Below are 17,706 nucleotides of genomic sequence, written 5' to 3'. Positions count from 1 at the left end.
TCATCAGCAGATGGATCCCGTGTTTGCCAGGAAGATATTCGTCTTGTTTCTTCACATACACAAGAACCAGGCAATCCTTGGGATTCTCAGTTTCATTACTCTGAAGTTCTTCAGTGTGGTTCCAGCCACAAATAGTCACGCAGATACTGCACACTACAAGGAGTCTTACTGAAGCCTGTTTCCAGAACAAAGCTTTCTAGTGTCCCCCACCCCCGCCCCCACATCTGAAATGGTTATTCAAAATGCTCTCCAGGAGTTAAATAACAATTTTGAAAACATGCTTAACACCACAGTAAGGAATTTGTTGGCATGACTCGCACAATGCGATTACTCCAGATACTGTATTCGAACTGTATTGGCCCATTGAAAAAGTAGAGGTAGCCTAGAAGAAAGAGAACACAAGAAAAATCTCAGACTTTAAGAAAATTAGAATTTTCTACAGTTAAGATTAAAGATCCAATGTGTGATAGTCACAACTGTCTAGTTGCTTACTGCAGTTCTGGAGATCCACCAGGGCCTCACCTGTGCTAGGGTCTCTTTGTTAAGTTTTATATCTCTCAATGTTTATTTCTGAAAAAGCTACCACTTTAATGAATTGCTTATAGTTTAAAAGATATATGACAACAACTGTGAAATGAAATGAGGACAGCAATTTGAGAGACGGGGGTGGACCATGGGAGGGGTTGGAGGGAGAAAAAGGAAGCAGGGAAAGTGATGCAATCATACTTTAATTAAAGGTATTATTAAAACACATAAGTATTCAAAGAGTATACAAATTATGCGCTAGAATTAATTGTCTTGCTACAAATTCTAATTTTGATTTTAGAAATATTGGTATGCATCAGCTGTTATAAGTTAGGGGTAATAGCTATTTTAATAGTTACAGCAAAAATAATTGTATAGTTATGATAATGATGAATATTTATGACTACTCCATACTCCAGCCCTAATTTGAATTCCGACATAACCTCCTGCCTCTTGGCATCTCTACATATAACTTAAGTTCATCTTCAGATTCAACATCTCTTATTCTTAGACTTAGAAGTAATTTACTCTAAGAAGGTTATTTTGTTTGCTGTTTAAAGAATCACATGGAAACAATCAATACATCAGTGGCCAGCATATATAAACTCATCTGAATTCTGTATTAAAATCTGTTGTATGTGAAAATTTTCTGGGGCCGAGAAGCCCTTCTGGAAATCAGAGCAATGTAACTACTTACCATTCTTCTCATAGACAGCATCTACTTTGTCACCAATTCCAGGGAATTCGTCTTCTATGAATCGGGGATAGTCTTTGTCCATAGTCTGGTTAGCATCATCATATCTGCTTAATCAGAAAAAAGAAAGCTGTATTTATCAAAAATATAGGAAAGGATGACAAGAACGAGAATCTGGGTGAAAGATTAAAAGAAACAAAGTGGCCCACATTTATAAATGGCTTTGCTGTATGAAGAAAGAATGGATGGTTGGGAGAAATGAATGTTGTGGATGGTGTGGGTGTGCATGTGTGTGCGTGTGTGTGAATGCTGTGGATGGTGTGGGTGTGCATGTGTGTGCATGTGTGTGAATGCTGTGGATGGTGTGGGTGTGCATGTGTGTGCATGTGTGTGTGTGTGAATACTGTGGATGGTGTGGGTGTGCACATGTGTGCTTGTGTGTGAATGCTGTGGATGGTGTGGGTGTGCACGTGTGTGCGTGTGTGTGAATGCTGTGGATGGTGTGGGTGTGCATGTGTGTGCATGTGTGTGAATACTGTGGATGGTGTGGGTATGCATGTGTGTGTGTAAATGCTGTGGATGGTGTGGGTGTGCACGTGTGTGCATGTGTGAGATGTGTGCAGGACAGCACTGCGGGTCTCACTGGAGGAGCTGACATGAAGAAGGAGTGTTAGACTGGTGTACAATCAAAATGTGATAGGGAATGGGAGAGGGAGTGGATGAACAAAGTACAGAGTCACACACAGAATGAGTGAAACCCGGGGCTTTGTATGCTAACTTAAAAATATAGAGATTTCAATAAAACCACCCTTGTAATTAAAAACAAGTATGAGAAACAGTTGAGAACAGCAGTGGCTGCAGGTGTGGACTCTGCCCCAGGACTGGAGGGGGCGGTGTGCGTGTGTGTGTGTGTGTGTGTGTGTGTGTGTGTGTGTGTGTGCGCGCGCGCGCGCGCAGCCTCACCTCCACACCTGCCTCCCAGAGAAGAAGAGAGTCTTGCCCATGTCCTCTAAGTGCACAGCGGCACTTAGTCTCTTCACTTCTTTTGGAAATCCCAGGTCAGATATCTTTTTGGGATAACCACTCAGAATGTCATAACCATTGAGAGCCCAGAATTTTCGACCTAGAAGTGAAAGAACAGTTTTAATTACCAAGGAGCGTGTGCCAGGGCTTAGGCACGCGAGCATGTACTGGAAAGGAAAACTACCTAAGACACAGTGAAGTCAGTGTGTGCCATCTCCACGTGTCTGAATCAAAGACACAGAAGCACCCTTCCAAAAGAGACAGCAGTCAAGGCTGGGAATTCCTGTTTATTAACACAGCCAGCCAAACAGCTCAACCAATTTGTCAATTCATTGCCTTTGAACATTAAGTTTGGAGCTAAATGAAAAATTTACTAAAATTTCAAAATAAAGAGCAACTAGGATCAGTGATTTAGGCTCAAAATTTGAGTTTATTTATCATCTAAAAAAAAAGTCACTTTTTTCTCTAGAAAGCAACTTTATCAAGTATAAGAGTCAAACAATAGAAATGACATTAGTAGACTGTTATGGAAATAAATTACGGTCATTAAGACAATAGCATTTTCATCTTCTACATCCACCCCCACCCCACACTTATATATTACGGGTAAGCAGGGGCCAGAGAGACGGCTGGTGTGTAGGGTGTTTGCTGTGGGAACATGAGGACCTGGGCTCAGATTCAGAGCACCCATGTAAAAAGCCAAGGTACCTAGTACTCAAGCACTTGGGGTAGGGGTGCAACAGAAGTATGCTAAGGGCTCCCAGGGGGATCCTAGCTGGGGGATAAAGGAAACAGAACATACAATTATGCCCATACTCTGCCTCAAGTAGGTATCAATACAGTGAAGGACTAGAAAAATGGATCAGGAAATGAACTACTAGTAGAAGGGAGAATCCTGCTTAATTTTTTTTTCACATTTTAAATGTACACTGTGTTGCTTTAGCGAGTAATTTCTTTTTTTTTAAAGAGAAACTAAAAGGAAAACCTAAAGTGAGCAGATAAAACAAAGAATGGATGTGATGAACGTGCATGTCTTTCCCCTTGCAGGGCTGGGGTCTAGCCCAGGCTCTCAGATGTGCTAAGCACTGAGCCATGTTTGCACTCCATCATTATTTTACATACCAAATTAAGGACATTTGGTGGAACAGGCACAGGTGCTTTCAACTTCTCCTGTGCTGTGTTCTTAACGTAGGTATTGCTTTGGTCGTGCTGCTGAGTGTCTGGCAATATCGAGTTCTTCGCCCATCTATGCTGGCCATTTGGAAAGCCTCCCCAGTGGCAGCCTTACCTCTAAAGATGAACATAAGGTCATGGGATGGATGTTCATATGCAGCATCCACATGGTTGGGAAGTTCTGGCCAAAATGATTTTGTCAAAAACAGTTCTGCCTCGACCTGCTGAGGGTGCAGACGCCAGAAGAATCTAATGCAAAAAGGAAAACATGGTTTATCACATTAAGTGCAATAATTCCATCCTGCTAATGACCACTGTCCATATCAATGCCTTTCGGGTACTATAACCATGCCTGGTACCGATAACTGGAAAAGAAATGCCATTTCCCTTTAAGCTATAAGTTGGACCCTTCCAAGTTCTAGCCAGAGGTCTTTTTATTTGGAGTGTCACAGGGCCTTATCGAAGGCTCTAAGTTCCCTACGGGTTGACAGCATGCTTTATTCAACTTTGCATATATTCAGAGTGGCAAACACATTTACCATGCACTGTTGGGCTCTAGGAATGTATTTCCCATGATCTCAAGACCTTGAAAACCAATACAAGAGGAAACACTTTAGAGACCATGTAATTAAAGTCATAACAGAGATTGTGGTCATGCTACCTGACCACACATGGCGACGTGAATCAATGAAGAGATTAGCACATAAGCAAGATACAACCATCTACAAATTAGAGGTGAATATTTCATATTTTTGTTACCTATAGATTTTATTTGTAAATCACTCCCTCTTTGAAAAGCCCAACATAGGCATTGGGAATCATTCTTTTCATCTTACAGGAAAGCAGTGTGGCTATCAGTAAATTTACTAATGTAGCAATTACTTTCAATATTCTTCATGTTTTTTAAATAACTTGGGTTTCTATTTTTCCTTTATCTTATTAAGATTTATCCACCACTTATTTGATCCAAAGCATGTAAGTAAACCACACTTGATCTACTGTTTCTGTGTTGCCCTTAGGAAGTCTGACAGGATACTTTGGCAATTTGCAGACTTAACTTTACCAGAGTTCATCACATGCAAATTTGATAAGAAATCTCATCTTTTATCATTTACATACCTATTCCAATCCCACTCCTTCCCCTCACCCTGCTCCCTCCACCATCCCCCCACTTCACCACCACCACCACCCTCCCTCCCCCCACATCCTCTCCTCGGAGAGGGTAAGTCTTCCCATGGGAAGTCAACAAAGTCTGACACTTTGATCACTTTGAGGCACGACCAAGGCCCTGCCCCCTATATCTAGACTGAGCAAGGTATCCCTCTAAAAAGAATGGGTTCCAAAAAGCCAGTTTAAGCACTAGGGATAAATCCTGGTCCCACTGCCAGTGACCACAAAGAAAACACCAACCACACATCTGCCACCCACATTCAGAGGGCCTAGTTTGGTCCTATGCAGGTTCCTTCGATGTCAGTCCAGAGTCAGTGAGCTCCCACTAGCTCAGGTTAGCTATTTCTATGGGTATCCCCATCCATGGTCTTTAGCCCTTTGCTCATATTATCGCTCCTTCCTCTCTTCGACTGGACTCCAGGAGCTCGGCCCAGTGCTTAGCTGGAGATCTCTGCATATGCCTCCAACAGTTGCTGGATGAAGGTTTTATGACAATTAAGGTAGTCATCAATCTGATTACAGGGGAAGGCCAGTTGAGGCACCTTCTACTCTATTGCTAAGGGTCTTAACTGGGGAATCTTAATAGTACCTGTCTTTAAAGATCATGGTTTCTCCTCGGAGACTGGTAATGGCATCAAGGGATAAGGTTGGGTCACACTTGTCTGGTGTTTTGGGATGTTTAGGATTGGGGTCTTCATCTCCTGGACCTGCCGTGGCAAAGAAAATGTGAGAGGTTTCCAAGTGTCCTGAGTCATAGGAGGGAGGGCTGATTTCTGAGAGGAGTAGGAAAGGGCCCCTTCCAGGAAGGTCCCGCCTACTTTCCCTGCTCTTCCTGTGGGTACCACAGGCTGGCAGGGTCCCGCCTGCTTTCTCTGCTCTTCCTGTGGGGTACCACAGGCTGGCAGGGTCCCGCCTGCTTTCTCTGCTCTTCCTGTGGGGTACCACAGGCTGGCAGGGTCACGCCTGCTTTTCCTGCTCTGAGCTTCTTTACAAATTCTTCTGATCCATTGATTTACATTTCTTGAAAGTAATGATGGAAATGCGAGGTGACCCAAACCCCGAGAGCATTTGTGCCACGCAGTGAAGCACACTGCTCTATTGCCCAGCTCTCCGGGTGCCTTGCCCACATGGATCCCTCATCTTGGCTTCTTATTTTAACTATTTCAACAACTGCAGATGTCAGTTGATTTTGCTTCACCAGTTTGCCACACCTCAGCTCATCTCAGTGACAAACTGACCTTCAGGAAGTTCTTCTGTGACCTGCGAAGTGTTCAGAACTTTTGATAGCTCACGAGCAGTAACGCCTCGCTTCTTTTCCTCCTACATAGATCTGTCAGCAATCCCTTGGTCACAACATGGTAGAACCAACAATCACAAAATAAATTTGAAAAGCCCCTATCATCATCTTCAAGTTTATGCCTTCAACCACACAAACTACCAAAGTCTTTAAATCCAGAGGCCTAGCTGTGGGCTAGAGTGGCTTGAACAAGTTTCCTGAACTAATTCTCCAAGAGCATTTGTGCTGATGACTGTGAGCTGTGGTTCTTTTTATGACACAGAACCTAGAAATAAATGTTTGGGCTGAAGTTTATAAGTTTCATAAATATTATTGGAAAAGTGGAAGGAAATAAAAGGAAATTTCTCACTGGATGTTGATTGAAAACCACCAAAGGCCCTGTGAGAGATTCCTATGGCAGTAAACTGCAGTGGCTGAAGAATGTCAGAGTTTCTAGGAGCTGTCTTATGTCTCATCTTCATAATCAATCACCTCTGTTGCTGTGTGCACACATTGTAAACTCATCAGAATTCAGTGGCTTCATAAGTTATGTGAAGAATAAGAGTACAAATACAAGGAAGTATGATCTGAAAATCATTTAGAAATGAACTGTAGTTCAAACCCAAGCAAGTAGCTTGATTCAGAAAGATGAGTTATTTTCCTCATGTTTGAAAACATGATAAATGGGTTATTATTCCCAAAACAAAATGTACATCTATTGTGCTAAGGTAGCTGTATTAGTCAGGTTTGCGACTAGTAACTAAGAGGTACCGTAGAGAGACTGGATTCCTTGAACATCGTCATCAGGAAGCATGAAGTGACTGTTGCCCGTGTAGGTATAGATGGGAAACATCAGGGCTCCTGGGTCCTTGGAGTGGTCCAAACCTAAGGAGTGGCCAAGTTCATGGGCAGCAACAATAAACAAGTTGTAACCTGTAAGAAAAACAAGAAACAATGAGCAAACAAAACCCTCCAATGAGGAGGCGTTGAAGGAAATCCTAATCTATCCATCTATCCATCTAATCTATCTACTTCATCATCTTACCCAGTCTTTAAAATTAGTTCTCGGTAGCTTAAAGGAAGATTCAACATGTTGATTCAAAGTAGTAATCCTGGCAAGTGTAAGGACTATAGCTCCCTGCATGAAGAACAATTCATCCAGTCCATACATGAAGAAGCAATTCTACAGCAATGTCAATAGATTGCACTCAGATCAGTAGTCAGTAAAGGTGGTCATGAAGACACAGAAATCCTGACTTTCCTCTCTGTCTTCTCTGGCCAGGTTAAGGGGATGGACAGAAATGACCTGGAATCAGCCACATGAAGGTCACACAAGGTCTGGCATAGCTCTAGCCTTTGCTTAGAACATCCTTCAGAGGAATAATGAACATGTAAGTATATTTTCATCTTTCTTCTAATAATTATTTCCACCGACTTTTAGAAGGTAATTTTAGATTGTGTGTGTGTGTGTGTGTGTGTGTGTGTGTGTGTGTGTGTGTATGTGATAGAGGAGTGGGACAGGCCTTGGGCTTAATCTCCAGCACCACAAGAAAGGACACATCAAGAACTATAGGAGAGGGCGAGCCAGTTTTTGGTTTGTTCCTTAAATATATTTTGTTATCAGAGCCAATATATAAAGAAATTGAACTTACTCACCTGTCATAGGGCAATCAAAGGTCACATGGTCAAAATGACCAACACTTGTTGCCGTGACTAGTATTTGTTCCTGTTTTTGACCTTCAGCTGAACATTTCCATCCTGTGACCCACATGCATCTGGATCTGAGACTTCCTGTGACCTTTCCTGAACAGCACTAGGTGCTCTTCTCAGTAAGCCACCCTCCCCAGCAGATACTCAGAGCATGAGTGTAAATCCTCTCTTTCCCCTCTAGAGACAAAGTAAAAGCACTGGAGAGGACATGTTCATTGCAAATGGGCCAGTTTTACTCTCACAGGGGCAGGGATCTTATTCATTCATTCATTCATTCATTATAAATTTACTCAATTTTTTGAGGCAGGGTCTCCCTATAGAACTCAGGCTGGGCTAGAATTCCCAATCTAACTTCAGTCTCCTGAGTGCTGGTAATAAAGGTGTACATCACCGTGGCTTCCATTTTAAAGTAGAAGATAAAAATCAACTTCTGGGAAGATTGATTTTCATTGCCCTAACTAGGCATCTCTTTTGCTCTGAAGTTAAACCCTAGTTGGAATAACCTGACTCTTTTTTGCTAAATCAACATCCAAATTAATTTGAGCTTTTAAAGGCAAGAAGTGGCCAAGAGTGGCAGCCACCCTAGTCAGCGCAGTACAGATTTAATACTTGAGTGAATTTGTTTAATCCAAGCTCTTCTGCCCCCTAGCTATTTGGATTGAGATGTTCTCTTGCTTTCCTGAAGCAGCATTTGTAAGTGAATGCTGCAGGAGAGCCTGAGACAGCTAATGTGCCGGATGAGGAAAGAAATGTGACTGAACCTGTGCCAATAATACTTCAGTCAAGAAAAACTGTTTCAGTTACCATCAGCATAGTTGTGGACCTCAGATCCAGTCCTAATAGTGTGCATGCATGCACGCATGTATGTATGTATGTACAAAAATATATACACATTAAATATGTATATAATATATAAAATGTATACATATATAATATATATAGATACATTAAGGAAGTAAGGTTGGATATGTGCATAGATTCTTTAACAGGCAAACTGTAATCCAGAGTAAGAAGCAGAACCAACCATGCCTAACTAAGAAAATATTTGACCCTACTTCACAAAGTGTATCTCTGAAGCCAAAATAACAGATGTCATAGATTTTATTCAATTTTTCATATTTAATGATTTGTAAAATATCTATGAGAGAACTAATTAGTGCAAAATATAGTTTTTTATTTTAGAAAATGTAATCCAAGCTAAATACAATTTGCTTGTAAGCTTTCTGTCTGTGTGGCAGTGCATCCATGTCCAATAACATGTGAACTAAGTCTTTATAAGGAAAATTACCTTTGGAACTACTTGTCCAGGTTTCATCATCATCAAAATGGGCATCCCCTCCATAATTTGGTCCAGGAGGAAACGCATGTGCCAGAAGACCAGAAGGTCCATCAAATGGGTAGAAGTCACCATGTTCTATGTACACAAGCAAGAAGTAGAATTCCATTATACATATACATTATACAAATACGTATACATATAGCTAGTGCCTTGTTCAGGGGCTTGGTAGAGTTTTGTCAAATGCTTTGAAAGGGATGGATGACTGGTGAAAGGAATTAAAAAAAAATAAGACCAAGAAGGAACTAATATGTTAACATGCTTTAAATGATTGCACATCATTACCTTTAGTTCCAAAAGATATCATGATATCAGCAGTGCCATCATGGATTCTGGTGAAATTCAGAGGTGTCACATCTGACCAGACTTTGAAGGCCTTTTTGAAGGCCTTCTCCACTTCAGAGTGGGGCATGTCGGGGGTATAGTTCACAATTCTATTCAACATGGAAAGTGTCAGTTAAACTTTGAGAGATGAGAACTGTTTTTCAAAGTATATTTTCTTTGAATATTCCTTTTCAACTCGAAATGAAACGCTGCTTTGAAAGTTCTACTGGGCATAACGGATGCTTTACAAGAATGAAATTCAAGAATCCAATCAAATATTTAAGCATGGTCAAATAACAGAGTACTTGGCATCTTAAACTTAAAATATTCAAATATAACTCTGTTTATGTGCTAAAATTTAGAGCTAAACAAGATGGTGCTGCTGAATTCACCGGAGGAGGGGAAGCAACTGTCTTCAAGAAAATCGTAAATGTGGCTGATGTCGTACACTTTGAACTTTCTAGAATCCTCTCCTGAATTGTGGTTTCATTTCTAAAACAAATATTTAGAGACATCCACTGAAGAATAGTGTTGGGGTTAGCGTTAAGACAATAGGGTTTATAAACCGAATTTGTTCAGTTTTCATGTTTAACACTGACTTGTAGACCTCTTTTATAAATACTAAGTGTAATACAAACTTTTAATTTTGTAGAAAAACATGGTTGAATACTAAATATAGCTTACTTCTATGCTTCTTAGCTTTGTAGTAAAGCTAATCCTGAACTTAACTTTCCATTAAATACTGAAGGCCTGCTTCAGACACTTGGAAGAAAAGCCTAACACACGTGGGGGAGATGGAGCCTCTGCTTACCTATAAGTTAAGTTCGTGTGGGACCATTTGAGGGATCGAGGGAACACACTGTATTCACCCACATCAGGGACTCCACATCTTGGTTTCCTCATGATGTCTAAGGTGGGATCATCAAGTTTGCCAGTCACTTCTAGGCCAAAGAAAGATTGCATTTCTCGGAGTCTGTCAACTGTGGAGGTCGCTGCAGACTTTTTCAGGATTCCCGCAAGAGGAACAGTATGATAGTATGACTTCAGGTAGTGCTGAAAAGAGACCAAAACAACATGGTTTTTCAAAGAAAGGAGATTTAAGAAACACTACAGTGCTGGGATTGGCAGAATACTGTACCTCTGCAAACTCGAGGTCTTCCTCAGACACGTCATCATCATCATCGCCATTGAAAAGCGGCAGGGACCAGCAGTGAATCCAGTTCAACAAGAAGAGCGTGGCCAGGACAGCTGAATGCATGGTGACCAGCAGTGCCTGGAGTCTCGCCTTCCCAGAGCATGCACCTTCTATTTTATAGACCCAAACCATGAGTCACCACTTGGGGATGTGTGTTAACTTCCTAGTCAGTCTAAGGTAAACATGCTTACATGGTCTTTTTTTTTTCCTAAGTGTGGTTTGTGGCAGAATTCAAGGGCAACGGAAAAGGAGGACAGTGGGGGATACCAAAACCCATCTGACAAAATAAACGGCCTCAGCATATTTGTGGATCTGGTGGGGAGGAGCAGAGGTTAGTATTTTTTACTTTGCTGGGCAAAAGTATCTTCTTCCTTTTGTAGGAAAAACAACTACTCTAAGTTTTTCAGGTACTAAGAATGCCATATGATAAGTTTATGCCCGTAAAAAAAGACAAAGTCCCGTTTGCAAACCGTTTATAGGCTAGTGAGTTCTCAACTACATTCTGTCTTGAGCAATAACAATGAGAATCTTTGCTGCATTCTTGGGTATCAGAAATGCACCAGAACAAAGCTGTAGTCTCTGAGGCACTGTAGACAGTTACCATTGCTAAGCCAGGGATTTAATATCCTGGCATAACCTTTCCGCGGCTCTGGGGACCTGTGTGAATTCTGTACATGTCTAGGCATCTGTATCTAACCTCTGTTGGAACACAGCTGCTCTAATGGTTAGGACTATGAATTATGAGCATAATTAGGATTGTGCTGTGAGGGATTATTCCCAACCATACTTAGAAGGCATTATCTCATTTAATCCCTATAATAACTTAAGTAGATACTGTGAGAATGTGCATGGTCTTACACAGTAGCCTAGGAAGCTTAGAATTCACCATGTATGCGAGGAGTCCCTTGAGCTTACCCCAGCCCACTGTGCCACATATCTTTTGGACTGGTTTGTTTAATCTACAGTGGATTGTGTAGACAATCCTCCTGCCTTAGTACTGTGATTATAGGTGTGAAGAATTGTGTTGGATCATTATAACATAACCTCTCTCCAGAAGAAATCCTTCAATGAAAACCAAAAATAAATGTCACTTTTTGTTTGTTTGTTTTGTTTTTTGAGATAGGGTTTTTATGTAGCTTTGGAGCCTGTCCTGGAACTAGCTCTTGTGGCCCAAACTGGCCTCGAACTCACAGAGATCTGCCTGCTTCTTGCCTCCTGAATACTAGGATTAAAGGCCTATGCCACCACCGCCTAGCTACTATTTCTCAACTTCAATGCTTATTTTCAAATAGCTTCACGTTTTAGTGATTTATTCTTTCATTCAAGGGGAATAAAGATCACAAAACATAACCACAAGAAACATTACTAAATGTTCTGTCATTTTAAATGGAAATAGAAAAAAACTCATCAGAAGCTTAAAATAACCATTCCTTAAGAGACCACCCAGCAGTCGGCAGGATGCTGTCCTGGAGAAGTGTTTGCAGACAGCTGACAGGATATGTCATCACCGTGATGTGTTAGCACACTCTTGTCAACACAGGTCCTTATCTCAGACTGTTAACTCCACACTTGAAAGCCCGGCCTTTGCTCATCAAACCACCCACTTTAAAACAGGGAGCTGAGTTGGCATTCAAAATGGTTCTGACAAGGCCTGCTGAAATCACTGGGAAATTTGAAAACCCTTAGAATGAGAAAACAAAACTGAGTGTACGAAATTAGGAACAAGTACCACCTGCTGATTCAGACAGAGGCGATATGGGACTTTTCTCAAACATGTCATCATCAGATCCTAGGTCCAAAACAGAGAAAAACAAGCTGATAGACAGCTTTAGCAAAGAGCGAGAAACCCAATTAGGACAAAGAGTCACTTGAGTTAGACTAAAATTATAAAAGTCCAAGAATTCTTTATATGAAGGGTTGGATTTTCACTTAGAATTATGTGCTGCCTTTTTAAAAAATGTCAGTAAGAGCTTCAGTTCTACAGCAAGCACGTGACTTGACTTCCCCTGGCCCTTGAGAACACTCAATGAGAATTTCTTTGCTCTTGCTTTATTTTCTTTTCACATAACCCCGCGAAGTGGGATTATAAAAACAGGTGTTCAGATAGTTGACTAGTTTGATTGCCTTTTTGTTTTTGAGACTAGTCTCATCTGAGGATGGCCTTCTGGTTATCCTGCTTCCATCTCCTGAATGCTAGAATTGCAACTTGTGCCACAGTGGTGGGATGGAACTCAGGACTTCCCGTGTGCTAGGCAAGCTCGCTACAAACTGAGCTAAACCCCTTCTCTTGACATGCTCTAAATAGAGCAGAACTAAATTTGAACTGAAACAACTGTGTTCTTGCCATAGAATGAGATGTAAGAATACCCCTACCTAGCCTCCTTGGGCAAAGTCAATCATGGGATTATCCATGGGATGTGCAGGAAAACACAGAAGGACTCATCTGAGATGCTGCAGTTTCCAGGGTTAGGGGTCATTCTCAGTAACATCTGATGCCTGTGTTCCTCACAGATGCTGCAGTGAGTTCCTTTACAGAAAAAAATTAGGAGAATCAATACTAAATAAAGGAAATTCTTTTTTAGCGTCTACTGAGACAAACATCTAAAGAAAACACTTGGTTTCCTGGACTCACCTCACAACTCATTTTTATTTCTACTGTGTCTCACTAAAGAGAATTTAGTGAAAATGCAGGGTGAACTGGACAGACGCTCTTGCTCAACCTGCTCAGTTTCACTGAAAAGTAAAATCTAGGTCTGATGGAGGTGGGTCTTCTGTCTATGTGTTAATGTCATTGGTTAATAAAGAAACTGCCTCGGCCCATTAACAGGACAGAAAATTAGGTAGGTGGAGTAGACAGAACAGAATTGTGGGAGAATGAAAGCTGAGTAAGCAGACACCATGCCTCTCCTCTCTAAGACGAACGCAGGTTAAGATCTCTCTTGGTAAGCCACCCCTCGTGGTGCTACACAGATTACTAAATATGGGTTAAGCAAGATATGAGAATTAGCCAATAAGAGGCTACAACTAATGGGCCAAGCAGTGTTTAAATGAATACAGTTTCCGTGTAATTATTTCAGGGCATAAGCTAGCCAGGCGGCCAGGAATGGGGTGACAGGAACACAGCCCACTGCTCCTTCTACATAGGTCCTCTGCAAGCAGGGTGAACCAGACAGACACTCTTGCTCAACCCCACTCAGTTTCATTGAAAAGGTAAAATCTAGGTCCTCTGGAAGTGGATAGTGGAAATTAAAAAAAGAAATTAGAAAAATAAAAAAGTGTCTCAATGGTTTTAACAACAAGTTATCTTAGAATAGTTTTTAAAACCCCTAGTATTAAACAATGAAGTAAGATTATATTTTTATAATAACCTTGTCTCACCACACAACCTTAATTCACTAGAGTAGAGTTGTCTAACTTTAAACAAATTCTGATGTAAAAGATTAGCCAAGGCAGCAAGCTGGCTCAGCAGCACTCGCACTGCAGACCTAATAACTTGAGTTCAATCCTTGGAACCCATGGAAAAAGAAGAGAATCATCTCCACAGATTTGCCCTCTGACCTCCATACATGTGCCATAGCACTTGTGCTCACATTCTCTCTCTCTCTCTCTCTCTCTCTCTCTCTCTCTCTCTCTCTCTCTCTCTCTCTCTCTCACACACACACACACACACACACACACACACACACACACATCATAAACGACAGTTTTTAATGTTTAATGTTCATTATTTCATCTCTGGTGAATCTTGAAGTTTTTGTTTTGTTTCACCTGCTTGCTGTTTGTGTGTCTTACATGTTGAGGTCGAAACCAAGGCACTGTGCAGGCTACATAAGCTCTCTACCCTGAGCAACATCTCAACCCTGGAAACTTTTAAAGTAGTTCATTCATCTGTCTTCCCTTCCCATCTCTTCCCTTCCCTCCCATCCCTTTCCATCTGCTTCCCTGCCTTCCTTTCCCTCCCTGCCTCTTCTCTCCTCTTCCCACAGCCATTCAGCCCCAAATAAACACACAAAGGCTCATATTAATTATAAACTGTTTGGCCTATTAGTTTAGCTTATTATTAACTAGTTACTACAACTTAAGTTAACCCATAATTCTTGTCTATGTTCAGCCATGTGGCTTAGTACCTTTTCTCAGTGAGGCATTCTCATCTTGCTTCCTCTGTGTCTGGCTGGTGACTGCTTCTCTCTCTTTCTTCTCCCAAAATTCTCTTAGGATGGTTGCCCAGCCTAGCTACTGGCCAATTAGCTTTTTATTAAACCAAAAACGAGCAACAAGTCTTTATAGTGTACAAAAGCATTATCCCACAGCCAATATCTTCAGTCGATTTGCATTGTCAGGATCCATAATTTATTTTTCCTTTTCAAGCCTTGAAAATTGAGAATAAACTCAAAATCTTTACAAAACATAACAATGTTGTGCTCAAAAGCTTAATATTTGCTTTTTCCATAAATACGCTGTAGTTAGTTAATTTCATAAAATTATAGTCCAGATTTTGTGGTGACCATGAGCTGACAAAGAAGATATCTACCTCAGTCTGGTCCTAGGATGGAGGCACTCCTCCAGATCTTGCCCATTGTGAGGAGATACTATAAGTTCTCTAACTTTTCAGCAGCTTATTTAACATCCTAACAACTTCTCTGTGGACTAGAAGAATAAAAAGGCTCTAACAATAGAAACATATAGAGAGCTAAACTCCCTTTATGACTATGGTTGTTACTAATAATGAGGCTATTCACTAAGTTATACTAAGTGCTACAAGGGTGATAAATCATGATCATTGATGTATCCTCTGTTCTTGGTTCCAGACATTGTTTTTGAAGGAGTATCTGTAACAAAGCAGACAAAATTTCTGCTCCAATGCCCTTAGCATGGAGCAGCATTCTTTCTTTGTTATTCCCCCAGCTGTCTTCCAACCCTACTTCCCAGGCTTTAGTAATCTACCAATCACTCCCCATAGCCTTCACCTTAAGAACCTTTCTTAACCTCAATTGTTTTAAGCTTGCTAGAGAGGCCCATTTGTGGGCATTCCAAAGCTTTCCTTGATCTTCCTGAAAATGTTTGTGATTACCAAAAAGACCACAAGTCTTCAAGACCCAAAAGGATCTGTTCCCAGAACTGAAACAAGCAAATGGAGTATTGAATGATGGGATTCCAAATCCAAGTGAAAGTACCTTGGCTGTACTGGGGACATTGGGCTGACGGTCTTCCATGCAGATAGCAAATGGAGACCAGATAAAACGACACAGTGTGAGGGAAGACAATTGCACCTCATCCTTCTGACATGAAGTCCTACACTGAAGATAAGCTACAAACCGAGTTCTTCATGAATGGTGGCAGTCCGGTGGGGAAGGTCAAGCCATGATGGATGATTGTTATACCAGAAAAACAGACTAGTAGTTTCAGGAATCATCTGGGAACTAGAGCTCATCCCAAAGCAATGACCAAAGTTATACCATGGGGAGTCCTGAGAGCTTGTTGCAGTCTAGGAGGCAAACAGCACTAAGTCTGAATTAGCATCAATGTGTCCATTTTTAACTCAGTGAATGAACATGCAGGAGCATGAAGACCAGGTTCAATTTCAGGCTCTGTAATTTAGCAGGCTGAGCGATTTTTAATCCCACTTCTTTTGGGATATGTGCCTGCCACATAGCACATATGAAGGTCAGAGAACAACTTTTGGAAGTCAGCTCTCTCATTCTACCATATGGATCCCAGAAATTTAAAAAAATCAGACTTCTTGGGATTTTAACCAACCCCTGAATAATTTCTTGCTTATTCATTGATCTAATGGCTAGGTATCAGGAGCTAACCATGTAGCTGGAATTGTTGTAGGCACAGGGGATGTACAATAATGAACAAACGCATCTTAATCTTGGTTTTGTGATACTAATGCACTAGCAGGGAAAGATAACTGGTTATAAGAAAATAACATGTAAAAGTAGATGAGGAATGAGGGGAGAGACTAGGTGCACGCTGGTCTTCCGGTTCATATTCAGTAGCCAAGACAGTGTTATTTTTTTGTCCCTGTGAAAACAATTGCTGATGGTGGGGCTGCAGTGCAATTGACAGAGTTTGCAAGAAGCTCCAGAGTCCATCTCCAGCACTCAATAAAGCAGGGTTAAGTCCTGTTACCTTGGAATTCAGTCAGTGAAGACAGTAGGGTATATGGACTCTGCCTCAAAAGAAAAAAACACTGCTGAGTCCCCAGCAGTAATGGACACCAAGGTAAGATCTCATCCAAGGCTTTAAGCTGTTTCAAAGCCTTTAGTAATTTTACATTGGTGCAGGAGAATTGTCTGTAATCTGTCAATCATGTTTTAAATAAAATGCTGATTGGCCAGGCAGAAAGTATAGGAGGGAAAACCAGACAGGAAGTGGAAATGATGTAATGAGAGCAGGAGAATTCTGGGAAGGAGGAAGTTGATTTCTTCCACTCCTGCCCAGACCACCGAAGCAGCAGGATGTGATCTGGCCCACTGAAAAAAAGGTCCTGAGTCACATGGCTAACATAGATCAGAAAAATGGGTTAATCAAGATGTGAAGTTAGTCAGTGAGAAGCTAGAGCTAATGGGCCAATCAGCTTTATAACTTATAGAGATCTCTGTGTTATTTCTTTGGGGCTTGCTGGCTGTGGAGTACCAGGCAGGACAGAAACCCAAACAAGCAGGCCCAGGCCCCCCTTCTCACTACATAAGAATGCTAGATAGACCAACTATAATCACTAAGTTAGCAAAGTCATTAGCAGAAAGCATTTGACAAGCATAAGTATCACTATGCAATGCACACACACACACACACACACACACACACTTTCTGGTTCCACATGCTACCAACTTAGGGGGAAAAATGTACAGCAAGTTTTTTGTTTGTTTGTTTGTTTGTTTGTTTTTTCTTTGTTTGGTAGGTTTGGTTTTTCTATAGTTTTGGAGCCTGTCCTGGTACTAGCTCTTGTGGACCAGGCTGGCCTTGAACTCACAGATATTCACCTGCCTCTGCCTCCTGAGTGCTGGGATTAAAGGCATACGCCACCACTATCCAGTTGTACAGCAAGATTTTTTAAATGTTGTGATAAGTAGATTTTCTATGCCAGAACAGAGTCATAATGATATGTTTTTCCAATAAAAATAGATTATAAATAGATATTTAACATTGGCACTGCTTGCCTTCTAGGGTAATATTTGGTCAAAGTATCAACAAAGAATAAGACTATAAGATGAAATGAGCCATGTATGTGAATATATGGCCATATGTTCTCTTTCTGAACTACTGTAAATATG

General features: G+C 41.1%; 1 protein-coding gene across 1 annotated transcript; it reads right to left on the bottom strand.

The window, feature by feature from the left end:
• Positions 1–281: 281 nt before the first annotated feature.
• Mmp13 (matrix metallopeptidase 13) lies at positions 282–10,489 on the bottom strand. The gene is made up of 10 exons (XM_038323774.1): positions 10,370–10,489; positions 10,043–10,284; positions 9,193–9,341; positions 8,860–8,985; positions 6,633–6,794; positions 5,175–5,292; positions 3,531–3,664; positions 2,183–2,342; positions 1,223–1,326; positions 282–382 (listed from the first exon to the last, which is right to left on the bottom strand). Exons 1-10 carry the CDS (start codon positions 10,487–10,489, stop codon positions 282–284), a joined length of 1,416 nt encoding a protein of 471 aa, XP_038179702.1.
• Positions 10,490–17,706: the final 7,217 nt, after the last annotated feature.

The sequence above is a fragment of the Arvicola amphibius genome, chromosome 3, assembly GCF_903992535.2.
Source record: "Arvicola amphibius chromosome 3, mArvAmp1.2, whole genome shotgun sequence".
Classification (NCBI taxonomy): Eukaryota; Metazoa; Chordata; class Mammalia; order Rodentia; family Cricetidae; genus Arvicola; species Arvicola amphibius.
This window is presented reverse-complemented; position numbering and strand designations above follow the sequence as displayed.

Coding starts and splice junctions, on each gene's coding strand:
- Mmp13 (XM_038323774.1), bottom strand. CDS start 10,489: ATGCATTCAGCTGTCCTGGCCACGCTCTTCTTGTTGAACTGGATTCAC. Junction 10,285..10,369: donor AAGACCTCGAGTTTGCAGAG/GTACAGTATTCT, acceptor GTCTCTTTTCAG/CACTACCTGAAGTCATACTA. Junction 5,293..6,632: donor AGGAATCCAGTCTCTCTACG/GTACCTCTTAGT, acceptor TTGCCACGGCAG/GTCCAGGAGATGAAGACCCC.